The sequence below is a fragment of the Ochlerotatus camptorhynchus genome, unplaced genomic scaffold (assembly GCF_037179485.1).
Source record: "Ochlerotatus camptorhynchus isolate MF236.1 unplaced genomic scaffold, CSIRO-AGI_Acam_v1.1 ptg000045l, whole genome shotgun sequence".
NCBI lineage: Eukaryota > Metazoa > Arthropoda > Insecta > Diptera > Culicidae > Ochlerotatus > Ochlerotatus camptorhynchus.
In genome coordinates, this window is record NW_027040536.1 from 2,138,504 (window position 1) to 2,155,584 (window position 17,081).

Genomic DNA, 17,081 nt, shown 5'->3' on the forward strand with positions numbered 1-17,081 from the left:
GCCGTTAATATGAAGGAAACGTATGAATCAATGGCTCTATTGCTCAATTTGATAAATTACAATCAACACAATTGGAAAATTTGTTCCGATCTTAAAGTGGTTGCCATGTTGACTGGATTGCAACAGGGATACACAAAATATATATGTTTTTTGTGTAAATGGGACAGTCGAGCTCGTAAGGAACACTACGTCCGAAAAGATTGACCAAAACGGGATAATTTCACAATTGGTAAAGACAACGTTAAAAATGATCCTCTTCTGGTAAAAGAACGCATAATACTTCCACCACTACATATAAAACTTGGGCTATTCAAAAATTTCGTCAAAGCGTTGCAAAAAGAAGGGCCGGCATTCCAGTACTTGAAATCAGTATTTCCAAATTTATCTGACGCAAAGAAAAAGGAAGGTGTATTTGTTGGCCCACAGATCAAAAAACTGCTCAATGATTCCGCATTCAATACAGTTTTGACACCAGATGAGGAAGAAGCGTGGAAATCGTTCCAACGTGTTGTCACAACCTTTTTAGGAAATTTCAGAAGCCCAGATTATGAGGAAGCCGTCGATGAATTGCTCAAAAATTATGAGAAAATAGGTATAAATCAAAAATATTGTGCTTGTTACATATAATTAATTTCAAATCCTTTTATTTCACTGAACACAGGTGTGAATATGTCTTTGAAGATACATTTCCTACATTCTCACATGGATTTTTTCCCGGAAAATCTTGGTCACGAGAGTGATGAGCACGGCGAACGTTTTCACCAACAAATGAAGATGATGGAACGTCGTTACCAAGGGTTTTGGGATGAAGCAATGATGGGTGACTATTGTTGGTTTCTGATTCGAGAAACAAGTTCAAAACATCGAAGACAAAGTCATTCGATTCTCAATCATTTTTAATAAAACCTAAGTAAATTTCTTTTGTATCAACTCGGTTTTAAATCCTGATATGCCTTAATCAAATTGATATGTAGAGAAAAGAATCTCCCATGAAAACTTTACATGCGATTTGGATGCTTACAACGACACCTAGAAAAGGAACTCTAAAGCTGTTGTATTTCAGCAACATTTTTAAGTGTTTTACAAAAATGCTCATAACTTCGACAATTTCCAACCGATTTCATCCATTAAAGGCTCATTTTCTCCGGATTTGAATGGACTTAAAGAATAAATTATGGAATGATTTTTTGAATCTTTTTATCCCATTAAAAATGTTGATTAAAACAAGATTTTTATGGAAAATTCGCAGGAAAAATAAAAAAATGCTGTAAATTTTTAAATGACTTCAAAATTAAATTTTTAATTAAGACATAATATTCAAGTGAACGATAGCAAATTTATTTAGCTTCATATTCATAAAAAAGATTTAAAATTGGTGCACTAATTTCAAAGATATTGACATTTTAGTAATCGTACTTTTGTCCAAAATTCAAAAAATCAAAATTTCTGTATATCTCAAAAATGGCTCTACTTTAATTTTTTCTGACCACGGCATTGAATTCAGCGTAGGATTTTGCATTGGAAATGATCATCACCTTACCGAGTTCAAAAATGCTGTAAACTAGTGTTACCTGTGTAGCATTATAAGGAGTTACTTCCAGAACCCGATTCTAATCTACGAGACGGACATGGGAAAGAAATCAATCCGGATCACGACGAGTGTGCCACAAGGCTCCATCTTTGACCCAACGCTCTGGAACGCGATGTACAACGGCGTGCTAACGCTGAAGCTGCCCAAAGGAGTCGAGATCGTAGCATTTGCGGATGACGTCGTCTTGGCGGTAGTAGGCGAGACGTTGAAAAAGGTGGAAATTCTGGCAACCGAGGCGATCGACACGGTTTCCAACTGGATGCAAGGAGCGAAGCTGCAGATAGCCCACCACAAAACGGAAGTGCTTTTGGTCAGTGACTGTAAAGCTGTTCAGCGGGCAGAAATTACCGTCGGGGAGAACGCCATAGCATCAAAGCGCGTGTCGAAGTATCTTGGAGTGATACTCGATGACCGGCTAAGCTTCAATAGCCACGTCGACTACGCATGTGAGAAGGCGGCGAAGGCCATCAATGCGATAGCTAGAATCATGCCGAACAACTCTGGACCAAGCAGCAGCAAGAGGCGTCTTCTGGCTAGTGTATCGTCGTCGATACTGAGGTATGGAGGTCCAGCCTAGGATGCAGCGCTGAAAACGAAGAAGAACCAAAGAAAATTGAACAGTACGTTCCACCTCATGGCCATGCGAGTCGTCATCACCTTTGCGGAGGACACCGAGTGCTATATGCGAAGATATACCAGAGGAGTACGGACATTGGTTAGAACGGAGTCGATTGCTAAGTGGCAGCAGGAGTGTAGATGGACACACAGGCTAATACCGATTCTTTCGACCTGGCTGAACTTCGAACACGCAACGTCACTCCTCTGTCCGGAGTGTGGCAACGTGGACGAAACGCCGGAGCACATGGTTTTCGACTGCCCAAGATTTGAGGCAGTGCGAGTGGAGATGCCAACGGCGCCGGTGGTGTAGTGGTAAGCGTGATTACCTCTCACCCCAGCAGGCCTGGGTTCAATCCCAGTCGGCGCCGCTGGGATGTTCTGAGGCATAACATCTCTGATCACGCCTTCCTTCAGATGGGAAGTAAAACCGTTGGTCCCCGGTTCATGAGTTGATGGGTCGATAGGTAGGGTCCAGGTGTGGGAGCTGCCTTCCTGGCACGTCGGTAGCATTAGTGCTCAGCACGGAAAACAAGATCGACGGAAAAAACAAACCAAAGGAAAAAAAAGAGTGGAGATGCCGGCCCTTAGCTTGGGAAATGTCGTCAGTCAAATGTGCCGGGATGGAGGACGTGGAGGGTCGTCAGCAGGGCAGTGTCGCAAATACTGTCGGAGCTGCAGCGAAAATGGAGAGATGATCAGCGAGTTAGCTAAAGAGAAGTGATCACCCGTCATCATCAACGCAGTTTCATTGTCTTTAGGAAAATTGTGGGAACATTTACTACTGAAGACTTCAGGGAAGTCAAGAGCATTTTAGGAAATAAATTATATTAACAATATGATCCACTCTTTTGCTTAGCTGGTGAACCAATTGCTTAGTGATGAAATGGCCTCTGTGGTCAAAAAGGCTACCAATGTTTATCTTCCGATTGAAATTTGCATAAAATTAAGATGTATTTATTTCAGCGTATGATTTTATTGGATGACAACGGCAGACAAATTTTCATGTAATGAACAAAATGTAATTTCTGAAAATAATTTGAAGTGCTTTTTGCGCGGATGATTGTTTCTGAGCTTGTTCAACGCTAGATGGTGCGTGAAGCAATAGTTTTCGAATCGCTTTTGCAATGTTTGGAAAAGGCGTGAATGGATCATATTGTTAATATGATATATTTTATTTCAGGGAAGTTCAATGAAGTTCAAGATCTTCCAATGTTTAAAGAAATTTACGAAAGTGTAGAAATCTTTCTGAAAGCTATATGAACTTCAAAACATTTCCTAGAACTTCTGGAATCTTGCGGAAGCTCTAGAACTTAATGAAAATTTTGATAACATTTGGAATCTCTCATAATATTTTCTAGAGTCCAATGTATTCAATTTGCCCGTCAATCTTCCTATTTTTGAATGCTCATGTGATCTGAAGTGAGAGCTTTGGTGGACAACAAATTTAGTCATTTCCAAGGGGTATTCCAACCCACTTTGACGTTTTTAAGTTATGTACTAAGACAACGAAACGAGCATTTTTAAGTCTTATGGCGAGCTGATTGCAGATAAGTTTTACCCATATCTCAGTGTCAATAACGCATTGCGCACATTATAAGTGACACAAAAAGTGTGGAAACGATAATAAAAGTGTGCTGTTACGTTAAATCGTTTTGGTGCTTTTTGCGCATTATGAATAAGTGCTCAGAAGACACCAAGATGATTCAACGAAAAATCGCACTTTTATTAACGATTCCGCGGTTTTGAGGAGTCCAGTTAGAAATGCAAAATACAATACACTATTTTATTGCAATTATGGGAGCTCTTAATAGGGATTTGAGATAAACGGGGGTGAGTAACCAATTTTGAATTTACCATGACAGTACTGTATGGGTCGAAAAAATTGACACACAAGAACATTGGATTTCTTTTCCAGTGATTTTTTCCGATCAATCTTAAAAAACCTTGCTGAATGTAGATTTTGGGGCATTTGAAAAGAAAAGCTCAGTTAGTAAAAATTTAAAAAAATCTCACATCAATAGAATTCACGCAACCAATCAGAGCAGAAAGTTATCACCTAGAAATATTCATATTCAATCACCGTTGGGACTTTCCAAGCATCCAATGACGGATCCACTGCCGTATGGTATAACGAAATCGAAAATTCAATCAATTCATAACCATTCACGTCACGAACAAAATAGCATCGTAAAGTGTAGTAGGTACACCTTCGAGGCGCATACCGCCCAAAAAAAAAAATCGTTGCATTCCATTGGCTAACGATTCCTTATAATACAAGACACTTGTTTGTAATTTAAACAACATCGATGCAACGACCATCGCTAATATCGCACGTATCAATTTTATCGCATCGCAAAAACAAAATCGCCGCTGCTAGCTACAAGCTTCGTCGGCACAGACAAGAGGCCCGTCTGACGTTGGACAAGGAAGCAGTTCGCACAGGTTTTAGAGTGTGTCTGATAATGTCCAAAATTTGGACGAATGTTTGACCAAAAAGCGCGAGTCGTTTTCAAGACCGAAAAGGGGGTGTTAATTAATTTCAATGTACGAGCTAACTCTGACGTAAAGGAATGTATGTGAATTTCCCAGAATCCCACTATGAGGCTTCAATTGTTTAAAACCGCCAGCACCACATTGGAGCGCGAGTGTGATCATCAGGTGATTTCACCTTGTGAAGGTAGTTCGCCACCTACCGTTGTTGTTGACCTTGATTTGGCATCAAGGCACCATATCATCACCGACCGACGAGTGAGCTCAGAACCGGTTCCGATCGAGCATCTCGCCCGTTCGCGTTCAACGCACTATCAGCTTTAATTGATCATACGTTTGCGTTAAAACGTTATTTACATGATTCGGTTCCTTGGCCGGTCACGTTGGTTCTGATGATAAAAGCTGGGATGACTTCGAGGCAAACTGACATCATTTTAGCGGAGCGGTATCGTTTTCAATTAAAAGTGGAAGGGAAGACCAATGCGGGTGAGAGCATCTGTTGAGAACCCCATGAATGGCGGCTGGTATCAATCGCAAATCGGCACTTTGAAGCAAGTGTCGGTGGCAGCTGTCGATTGGATTAGTCGCAGTCGGGGTTGATCAATGATGGTCATTATATGATAACAATTATCTCCTTATATTAGTGGGGACGATTCAGTTAAGTAGATTTAAATTTCAGACTGAATAAAATATTTTACTACTGTACATACTGCCCATAAATGCTTATCGGTCCCAAGCGGAAAAAAAACAATAAACTGAGGGAATACCAGTTTTCCAAACTTTTTGATAATAACAGATATCTTCCTTGATCGACATTTACATTTTAGTACTAATGAGTTTGATTTTACGTTTTTCATCAACAAAACGGCAGTATTTTTATTTGCCAGCTTTTAAACGCCATTTCCAATGCAAATAAATTTTAACATCGACTAATGTTATGCTGAATAGAATCACTGGAATTATTTGTTCACTAAAGCAAACGCTGAACCTTCCTTTGCGTCCTTTTATCACTTAATACTTATCTTAAACATTATTTTCGAGGAATGTATATTCCAGCAGATGCATTTAATCGATTTTAACAAAACCACAACATCGCTTCCTGATACAAAAAATCAACAATTTCAATTAACTTCAGACACGATCCTCGGTCCTATGCTAAGCAAAAGTAACTGACCAAACCATAACAGCAAAAGACGACCTCCGTATCATAACAGCACCATTCTCCTTGATTGAACTCAATTAGCTAAATTGGTTTCCTCTTATGTTCTCCCTTCTCCCTTTAGGCAGCGAATAGTCATGACCACCTCGAAACTGCACCGATAGTGAACCCGACCCTCTGACTAGATTTTTACGGAAGCGAAATCGAACGCAACATTGCGCAATGAGTCTGATGAAGCCGAACGTTCCGGAGGGCTTTGCCACTATCCGCACGCGAGGACTCACCCGGAGCACCAGCCGGTCGGAGCAGCTGTCCAGTTCCCGCAGAAATTCGTCCAACATGAAATCGGCCGGTTCGGGACCACTCTACGAGAACAATGGCAACAGCCTGACGTACAAGAGTACATCGGCGACGCTTATTTGTGTTCCTCCACCGGTACCGCCCAGGACCACCTCGGAGTTGACGACCAAGAGCGAACCGAAGGATAAGGAAAACTCAAATGGACCGTATCGAAATGACGACGATGTTTTCTGCACAGCTTCACTGACTTACGAAACTTTCAAACCACGTAAGAGTCCCACTTTGAAGGAGGACACCAGCGATTACATAAGCCTGATGCAGTCTTCGGAATGTATCGATCGGCTGAATTACGACTTCGAACTGCCTTCGTTGAAGAGTCCGCAGTATATCACGGAGCTGAAGCTGATCCAGTCGAAAGCAATAGACAATGGAAGTCTGTTTACGAGACCGGAGAGCCCTCCGTATGGGAAGATCCGCAACAGCTACCGTTCGTCAACACCGGAGAGCGTAGATAACTGCTCTTCGGGGTCATCTACGTACTCTAATCCCATCAATAGTGGAAAGAGCACCAGCCTTAGTGGATTCCTCGGACCGGATGAAACCCTGAAGCCGTTGTTGAATGGCAAGTCATCCTCGCTCCAATACAGGAAATCCTACTCCAACTCCCGCTCGGAGATTATTTACGAAGAGCCAAAGAAATTCCTAGCAACGGGTAGTCAATCGAGCGATACGGACTCGGGCTACGACGGAGGCCCAGGGAGCTACCCGAAAATCCACAAAAGTGCCGAATTGCTGAACGTCCTGGACTCGGGGCGTCTGCAGTCAACGCGAGGCTATTCCACGATGGGACATCCGCGGGATGTTCGCATTGGTGGATCATCTTCGTCGGGCTATCCGATGACTGCTGTCGGTGAAAGCAAATCGACCTCTTCGCTGAACGAAGCCCATCTTCAAGGAACCGGTAAACCGGAACAGCAGCTACTGGACCACAAGGTCGGTAGCCAGACCACTCTCCGGAGTAAGCCCATTATTCCGTGGTACGAGTTGGCCATCCGGAAGGATCACCGGCAGAGCTGTCCGCCGTTGCAGGTAGGTTTCCATTTTGCTACAGAGATTCACGTCATAAATTTCCATCAGAGTTGAACCGAGGGCCGACGCAAAAGCGGGACGGTACAAGGCAGATGGGGAGTTTATTTCTGGCAGCGCTGAGTGGTGTGTGCATATTGCATTTTAAGTGTCTTGCAGAAAGCGAATGAATGCGTTGTTAGGGCATCTACAACGGGGTTCTTAAAAAGGAGTTTTTAAATGCAGTGGTACTCAATCTATGTATGGGTGGCAGCTCACTGGCTACCCTCAAGTGAGACAAATTGATCATGTATTTTCGAATTTGCCTTAAATGTTTATCCATATTTAACTGTAATAACAACATATGGGATTTTTTTGTTTTTTTTTATTATAGTCACTTTAACACTCTTGGGTCATTCGTGACTTGTCCGGGGTGAGATTTGAACTCGTGAATTTGGCGTGAGAGGTATGGATGTTAACCACTACGCCGGGGTCGCCCCCCAATATAGGATTTTATACATATATTTTTTTTTTTGTTTTCAAGGGCATTTTGGCATTTTAAAGCCAGTTTTAAAAGTCTAGGTCATTTTCACTTATGTGGGTCATTTTTGGCGATCTTAGTGCCATTTTAACGCGCACGATTATTCTGAGAAGAGTCGTTTTCTAAATTATTATTTCGATTTTTTTTATGATTTTTTTTTTTAATTTTTAAGGTGATGAAAGTTTAGCCCAGTCGAGTTTGTTTTAAAATTTCAACGTTTTAAAAGGGGTTTTAATACTACATTGTAGTTTTGATACTACTATTTCCGTGTTTTCAGATCATTTTTCACGGCTGTTTTTGGACTGATTTGGCGGTTTACCCACGCCTACAAAAGGGGTTGCTCATGATTTCCCTCTATTTTAACAATGCGAACACAATGTCTCCAGTAAAATGTGTAACGGCAAGCTTGCAATGTTTCAAATATCGGAGACGAGCCAGCGCAGGGCAGAAAGTCTCCTTAATAATGATATATAATTAAAATGTTTCAAATGTTATAGCTCAGCTATTTATAGACGAATTTCAGATCTATTGGCGCCATTTGAAACAACATACTTTAAATATTTATTCGGTATAAGTTGATTTAAAATCTATCAATAAATTGCTGAGCAATGTCTCATATTTTACCGGAGGCATCGTGTTCGGAGTGTTAAAAGGGTGCGGAAATGCGCTCCTCTTATTAAAGCTGCTCATCTAATCGCAGAAGTGAATTTTGGATGTCCATCGTATTTACGAGCTAAATTGCGCTGCACACATACAACATGAGAAATGTTCTGTCTTCGTCCATATTCAATTTGCGCCTTTAAATGTGGAGCATGAGCATAATTGACCGCCCGAGGATGCAATTCCGTCCTCCGTCCTCCGTTCCAATTTCCAGATCAGCAGTAATTACACAGAGAACCAATAGACGTTACTTGGGACTAGCAATCATCATCAATGTGTAAATGCTGGTGATGTGATGATGTGAATAGAACCCACCATAAGTGCAAGGATTACCTGTGGCTGCAGATACTTCACTGGTTGTAAAGTTCTGCCTGATGGTTTGTTGCAGCAGGGTGAATCAACTTCATTGAAGACCTTTTGAAGACAAACGACAAGATGTACGTCTATCAAAACGTGACGAGGGACTGGCAAATCCACGAACCCTTGTCCAGTCTACAAATCCTTTGAAACCCTTAGACTGCCCCTCCCCCAAACCCAGTATATAATAATGTTTGATTAATGAAATGTATTCAAAAAAAGGGTTATTTAGATCGAACAATCTTCAACTGGAACGTACTCACCAAATCAATATATCCGGGAGCGCATTCCCGATGCTTAATTTTCTCTAGTCATTTTTAAACAATTCCTCATCCAGCAAATCCAATCACACAATAACTAAATATCACTTTTCTTCTTCATGACACTCTGTGCACGCATCGTGAAAAAGACCAGCCCCGATCCTTCAAGTGTACATTTTCAGATTGCACGTTAGCGATGATCAGAGCCAGTTGTCTCACAAAGAGCCGTATACAGAGATTAATAAGCAGCTTGTGAATAAATGCACTTTGATGTTTGATTCTGGTAGCAGGTTGGGCAAACGGCCTCCGAAAGATTTTGACCGGATCATCAACCAAATAAATGAAAAAAAAACACACACACACACACACACATACACAACGACCGACGCTAAATCGACACTTCTTGGATGATTGGATATAAGTTTTGGCACAGACTTTAAAGTATTTTGAAACTATAATTGTTCAATTTCCGGAAGAAAGAAACGCAGCTGAAAAAAACAACACGTCAGATTTTGTGTATGACAATGTGTAAATGCTGGTGATCTAAAACTAGGCAATACCAGTGCCAGCCACGTCCGAATGCTGGTGAAGAGAGGAATGGGTAGAAATATGTTGATGTAATACTCGCTTTAATGTAAGCCGAGAACACCTCTGCTCTTTCACGAGGAATCACTGGGATGTTGGATAAAAGGGTTGGGATTGCAGCAGGATTCGTTTTGGTAAACGATATTCCGAATTGATGTCCGAACGATCCAATATCGCGAAAAACCTTGAGTTGAACCTTCTGCTCGCTAAGCAAAATCAGTCGCCATTAGGCCATCGAGCTCCTTATATCACACAGTAATTACGTTCAAGCTACCGTTCAATTTGTTGTTACTAGGTTTCGATCCTGGTGGCCACCTCACGGACGACGACAACAACCGCTTTTGAGAAAGATTTGATATGGATTTCCGATCAACACGTCTCTTCTATGTGGAATGACAATATTCAAAACTTAAAAACAAACGTTTGTAAATCGAAAATTCTGCTTGCAAATGTGCCAATAAAAATGCGACTGCATCATATTAAACAAATTTAAGCACCGGCCAGGTAGTTTTTTTTTCTAAACTAGTTCATTTATTTACTATGCTCAGTTGTGTGTGACACTTTGCGGAGCCAAAAATCCCTATTTTTTAAATTAACATTTTAAACAGCAGTAAATCAAGGTTAGTATTGGGTACCAATTACTCGTGGCGGGCTCGAGGTTAATGGGTAACAATTTCGATTGGAAGGATCTAGGTAGGAAACAGGTTTCTGAAGCCTCCTTCAGATACTACTCTCGAACGGTTGACCAAATGCTCGCTGGTCAGGGGCAAGTAGCACAGAAACAGATGCATAATCAAACTGGGGCACAATGGCTGGAAAATGTGTGGAATGAAGGGGATGGTCACATCAAACTCTAATATCAGATAAACAAAGAAACTCGTGGATCGCCTGCATGTAGGGAATATCACGGGTTTCCAATACATCTCTTACTTCACGGAAGGGTTGTCTACCTTGAGCCACTAGGGTATTGGTCAGTCAGTAACAAACAGTTTGGTTTTATTAAGGCCGTCTTATGCGCATATGTATTCTGGAAGGTGAACAAATATTTCCCCGTCCATCGTGACAAAAAAATCGTTTGAAAATAAATTCGCCCATCAGATATCAACAATCTGATTCTATAGAGCATCTTCACACCTAAAATTATGTAAGGATGTGAATGGTTTTTACATGGTAGTTATATCAACATCAGCAACAATGCGATAACCTTTAAAAAATTCTGATGATCCAACATTTGTGTCACATGTCAGGGAAGTTTTGAGAACATCAATAACGTCTAAAACCAAGGGAAAACTTGATTATTTTTATGAGTAAGTTCCGATAGCTTCAGGACAGTTCCAAAAACTTAAAGAAAACTTAACTCAATGGTTTCAGAAAAACTGTATAATCTTTTCAGTGAATATTGAGGCAGTTCTGAAAATTGAATATCAGGAAAATTGCAGGAGCTTCAGACAAGTTCTGTTGATCACATGAAAATAGTGAAAACTTCAAGAGGTTCCAACATCTTTAGGATAGTCCAAAGAACTTCAGCGAAGTTTAATGAACATAAAAAAAAATTGTAAACTTCCCAAGAAGATCAAAAAAAATACGGAAGTCCACATAAACTCAGGCATGTTTATAAATAATTAGGACAGTGTTATTTATTTCAGGATAGTTCCAAGAACCACAGTAAGGAGAATGGTTAGACTTGACTTCACAAAAATTGTAGGGACTTTAAATAAGTTGGGAATTGAAGGAATGTTCAAAGAATTTCAAAGAAGTTTCATAAGCAAACTGAGGGAACATAATCAAAGTTCCAAAAACTTTTGGAACATTTTGAGAACTTCAGGGAAGCTTCATCAACTTAAATTTGGTTCCGTTAGCCTTAGGTAAACTGCATTAGCTTTTCATAATTTTTAAGAACTTCAGATATATCTAACTAATTTTAGAGAAGTCATGAGAACTTCAGAGAAGTAGATAGATCTTGAGGAAAATTGTTGAAACTTTAAAGAAGTTCCATTTGCTAGGGAAAGCTTGATATTAAGCTTGGAGTGTGGATGTAATTATTTCAAGTAAGGTCCGACTATTTTAGGAAAGTACAGACCTGTAAGGGTCGGTTCCGATTAGTTGCGAAGACAAATCCATTAACTTCTGAAAAATATCGAGAACGTTTAAGAAGTTTTGGGAGTTGAAGGAATGTTCAAAGAATTCCAGAGAACTTAATAAAACACCAATATTATTTCAGAAACTTCACAGAAGTAGCTCGTTTATTTGTCCAGGCTCATTCGCAGTAGCTTTATAGTCCCGAGTACTTTAGCTAAATTGATAAGTTTTCAGAACAGATCCATTTATTTCAAAACCATTCCAAGAACTTCAGGAAACATGAGAGAACTCCAGCAAATCTTCCAAATCATCAGGACAGATCAGATTAGCTAAGGGCAGTTCAATGAATGCCAAGGAAATTGCTAGAACTTTGAAAGACCTCTAAGAGTCTCTGAAAATTAACGGAAACTTCGGCATAGTAACGAGGGCTTCAGGGAAATTTCGTAAACATTTTGGATGGTACATGAGCATCAGGAAAATGCGAGAACAATTTAAAGGATATTCCTTGATTTTCATGGCAGTTTACGAACTTCGAAAAATTGCGAGATCTTCAGTGGAGATCTAAAAACTTCAAGACCGTTCCAATAATATCAAGGAACTTTAAAAAACTCCGAATTGTTCCAAATGTCCAGAAAACTGCAAAGAAGATACAGGTATACCAACAATCAATACGAAACTAACGATTTTCAATTGGCTCACTACTTGACTAGCCTATTGGTCACAAGCAAACGATTAACGTACCCTATTCTAGTCACGCTATGTTTGTTTTGATTCGCTATGAAAGTTTGACAGATAAAATGAGGGGTTCGTGGATTTTCTTATATTTCGAGGGGTGCATCGATTAGCTTGGGACCGAAGAAAGTACCAGAGCTGAGCCAAAAAGTCGAGCACGTTTCTTCAGGACCTTCTGGTCTTAGAGTTAGCTCTATATAACGTAACTGTCTTTTTTGGCTTCCATTGTAGATATCTTGGAATTGACAATTCAAGCATACAAATCACCATTACCAATAGATGGGGGATTGTTTCATTTGTCCGATGTTCCTTGTTATCTTTTGATTGATTAAATGATCGATTGCGAGAAACTGGCGATGAAAGTCAAACATGACAGTGACGTTATATCGAGGTATACCTGTAAGTGGTTTAAGGGTAGTTTAATTACTTAGGGAAGTTTTGAGTATTTCGAATATGAACAAAGAACTTTAGAGCAGTCCGATTAACTTCAGGGAAATTGCATGAACCTTCACGGTGTTCTGAATTTCTGGAATATTCCAGAAACGTCAGGGAAGTTGTGACTCTTCAGAGAATTTTAATGAGTTTAAAGAAAATTACAGCAACATAATAAAAATTGGCAATTTCGGTCAAGCACCACAAACTTCAGGGAAGTTCACGTAAAATGTAAATTTAAGTGAAAGCTCCATGATCCACAAAGAAGTTTCTAAAACGTCAGGAAATTTACAGGAACTTTATATAAGTCCAGAAAGCTTTCGGGAAGATCCAAGAACTTTAGGGAAACTCCAAGAATTTCAGGAAAGTTTCATTAACATTAGAATTAGGGAAACTTCAAGCAAGATTATTGCAATTCCATCAATTTCAGGAAAATTAGCGGCCATTTGTGAGAGGTTCTAAATTTTGTAGAAGTCCAGAGATATTTAGAAAGTTTCAAATATCCAATTAAGTTAAGGGCCAAGAGCTTCATGAATCAACAGAAATTGAGAACATCGTAGAACCAGCGAACATCAGAAAACCTCAGGGCAATTTCATCAACTTCAGGGAAATAAAAAATATATATATATAAAAGCTTCGAGAACTTCTGGGAAAATTTTCGAATTTCAGGAGCTTCCTAAAAGTCCTGAAAAATATCTGGAATTTCAGATAAGGTGATGATTGTTAGGAAAATTGAGGTATTTTAAGGGAAGACCATTGCCTATAAAGATTTTAAAGTCAGTTTTACTAACTCCATGAAAATTGTATGAACTTTGACTAGTTTCGAACATTACAGTGAACTTCAGCGAAGCCCAGAGATTTTCAAGAAAATCCAGGGAATTTCAAGAAAGTCCGGAAAAATCAATGGAATTTTATATGTTCATCGGGAAATTCGTGAACATCAGAGCAGTTCCCAGAACTCCCAAAATCTTCAGAGCTGCTCTATTAATATTCGGAAAATTGCAGGAACTCTTTTGGCTTTGCGTTACTTTTAATATCTGACTGTAGCAAATAACCACTAGCGTGCACAGGAATCTTGTTAAGGAGGGGCAAATTTTTCTTCTATGGTGCCTTTAGTCTGGGGATTGGGAATACTCCAAAGTGCGTGGTGAATGGTGCTGTCCACCCACCACTGTTTCGCTACTGTTCAATTTAGCTAATTTAATCTATTTTTTGCTCCGGCGATGGTTTATCTTCACCAATGCAAACTGCTCTCAGACAACCAATGGAATTGGCAATTTAATCCCATCATTATTAATAAACCTGATGACAATCGCCAACTGCTCGTGGTGGCCACAATCGCTCGTCTCATCTGCAATGACTGCCACTGGTTTTCCTCGGAAGGTTTTCGCAATATTCCGCAACAGTACAGTGCGAGTACGTTAGACTTGGTAATTTTCAGCGAAAATTGTAGTTCTAATTTTTTTTTTCAAATTTTGAACGAAATGCCAAGGCTAATAGGATCATTGAAAAGGATTAAACAATATGTAACGATTGGAGTACAGGATTGTTAACGGAATTACGACTTGTGCGAAGGAATGAGCATGTCAACCTTGTTCCAAAGTACCGCCAGTCAGGGTGACAGGAAATGATGCCGAACATTCAACATGTTTTAAAGACGATATAGAGGGCAAACCCGAATCTATTCCAACGCAAATAAACAGCTGTTACTTTTAAACCACGGTAACAAATGTCTTAAAATTTTCAGAGAGAATTCTTAGACGAATTCTTAGTAAGACAACAATAGACCAAGGTTAAATGGCAAACTAATACCCACTTTTCAAATAGGGAATCCAAAAGCTGTCTCTTAACTTTGTACAGTTGCAAAAAAGTTAATCCTCAGAATTCCTTGAGGTTCTTTTTGAAATTTTATGAACTCTATGAGCTCTTGTGAAATTTTTCTCAGAAGTCCTCTGGAATTATTTTTGAACTCTTCTTGACTTTTACTCAGAAAACCTTGCAACTGAAATTCCCTTAGAGTTTCAAAAGAATTACCTCAGTATTATCCAAAAATTATTCCCGGAATGAGCTAGAAATTATCGGTACTCCCTTGAAATTTTCCTCAAAATCCCTTTGGAATTTTGCTCAACATTTAATTTTCTCGGTATTCTTTTCGGAATTATCTTGGAACTATCTGCAGGATTCACTAGAAATTATTCAAAGAATTTTCTTGGAATACTCTCCAGAAATGCTTTGGAACTGTCCTCAGAATTGAATATGCTTGAGGTTCTTCTCAGATTTTTTTAGAACTCTCCTAAAAGCTCTTTTGAAATTCATTTCAGAAGTCCACTGGAATTATACTTAGAACTCTTCATGATTTTTTCTTAGAACACCTTGAAGAAATTCCTTTAGAGTTTCAGAATTTTTTCCTCGGAATTCGCTTGAAATTTTTCTTAAAATCCCTTTGGAATTTTACTCAAAATTTGATTTTCTGGTATTATTTTCGAAATTATCTTGGAACTATCTGCAGAATGCACTAAAAATTATCCGCAGAATTTTCTTTGAACTCTCCTCAGAAATATTTTGAAACTGCTCTAAGAATTCAATATCCTTGAGGTTTGTCTCGGAATATTTTAGATCTTTTTTCTCAGAACACCTTGAAGAAAATTCCCCTAAAGTTTCAGAAGAATTTACTCTTTATTCTCCAAAAAATCTTCCCAGAATGAGCTTGAAATTATCCTCGGAATTCGCTTGAAATTTTGCTTAAAATCCCTTTGGAATTTTACTCAAAATTTGATTTTCTGGTATTATTTTCGAAATTATCTTGGAACTATCTGCAGAATGCACTAAAAATTATCCGCAGAATTTTCTTTGAACTCTCCTTAGAAATATTTTGAAACTGCTATAAGAATTCAATATCCTTGAGGTTTGTCTTGGAATATTTTAGATCTTTTTTCTCAGAACACCTTGAAGAAAATTCCCCTAAAGTTTCAGAAGAATTTACTCTTTATTCTCCAAAAAATCTTCCCAGAATGAGCTTGAAATTATCCTCGGAATTCTCTTGAAACCCTTTGGAATTTCATTCAAAATTTGATTCTCTCGGTATTATATTCGAAATTATCTTGAAACTATCTGCAGGATTCACAAGAAATTATTCGCAGAATTTCCATGAAATCATCCCCAGAAATATTTTATTTTGGAACTGTCCTCAGAATTCAATACCCTTGAAGTTCTTCTCGGAAGTCAAGGTTAAGTTGTCCGTCCATTCACCAAAACTTTGTAGTTTTTCTACCAGAAACGTTCAATTCAGCTTGTTCCTCCATGCACGGATGGGCAGATTTTCCATCAGAAATTTTCCATACAAACCTGCCCCCAGGTGATTTTACACTGAAAATTTCAATTGACCAGAACAATGCAAATTTTCCATCGTTAATGTTCAATAAAAATTACTTCTCCAGTATTCTGATTGGTGCAGATTTCCTTTTCCATTTTCCACCAGAAATTTTCATATAGTTGGCTGCTCCTATCATCAGAATGTTGCAGGTTTTTCACCAAATAAAGCTTGAACCTATTTTCAGATTTTTCATAATAAATTTTCAGTACAGCAACTTCCCTCCAATCATCAGGATGGTGCACATTTTACACCAGAAATTATTTTTAAATCTTTGTCTCTATTCAGCAGAAGGATGCCAATTTCAGACCAAAAATTTTCCGTAAAGCTTGCCCATCCGTTCACCAGAACGGTGCAGATTTTCCACCAGAAATTTTCAATATGGCTTAATTTCAAATAAAGCTTGTATCTTCATTTACCATACCAGTGCAAGTTTTCGACCAGAAGTTTTCTATTCATTTCATTTATCATAGCGATGAAATTTTCAATAAAGCATGCTCCTCCATTCACCAGAATATAGCACCAAAAATTGTAAGTGAAGTGTGTTCCACCATGCACCTTTGTGGTGCAATTTTCAGGCTTTGTTTCTTCATGCGCCAGAATGGGGCAAATTTTCTATCATAAATTTTTAATGAAGCTTGCATTCATCAGAACGATGCAAATTAACACCAGAAAAATGAATAAACCTTGCTTCTACATTCACCACAGTGTTGCGAACTATCCACCAGAAATTTTCAGTTAAATGTGCACCTCCAAATTTTACGCGTGATTCAATGTTTCCACCAGAGTTATTTTGACCTTGATGATAGCTGAGCCGTCTCGAATGAACTTAATTCTCCTCT

At 39.0% G+C, this 17,081-nt stretch overlaps 1 protein-coding gene across 1 annotated transcript in view; it reads left to right on the forward strand.

Moving 5' to 3' along the window:
* Nucleotides 1–17,081, forward strand: part of LOC135715057 (protein sickie-like) — a 99,449-nt gene that overhangs the window by 26,665 nt on the left and 55,703 nt on the right. The window contains exon 2 of the mRNA XM_065238471.1: nt 5,983–7,247. Coding sequence (XP_065094543.1) covers nt 6,081–7,247 — 1,167 coding nt within the window. The 5' untranslated portion in view covers nt 5,983–6,080. The remainder of the gene's footprint in view (nt 1–5,982; nt 7,248–17,081) is intronic.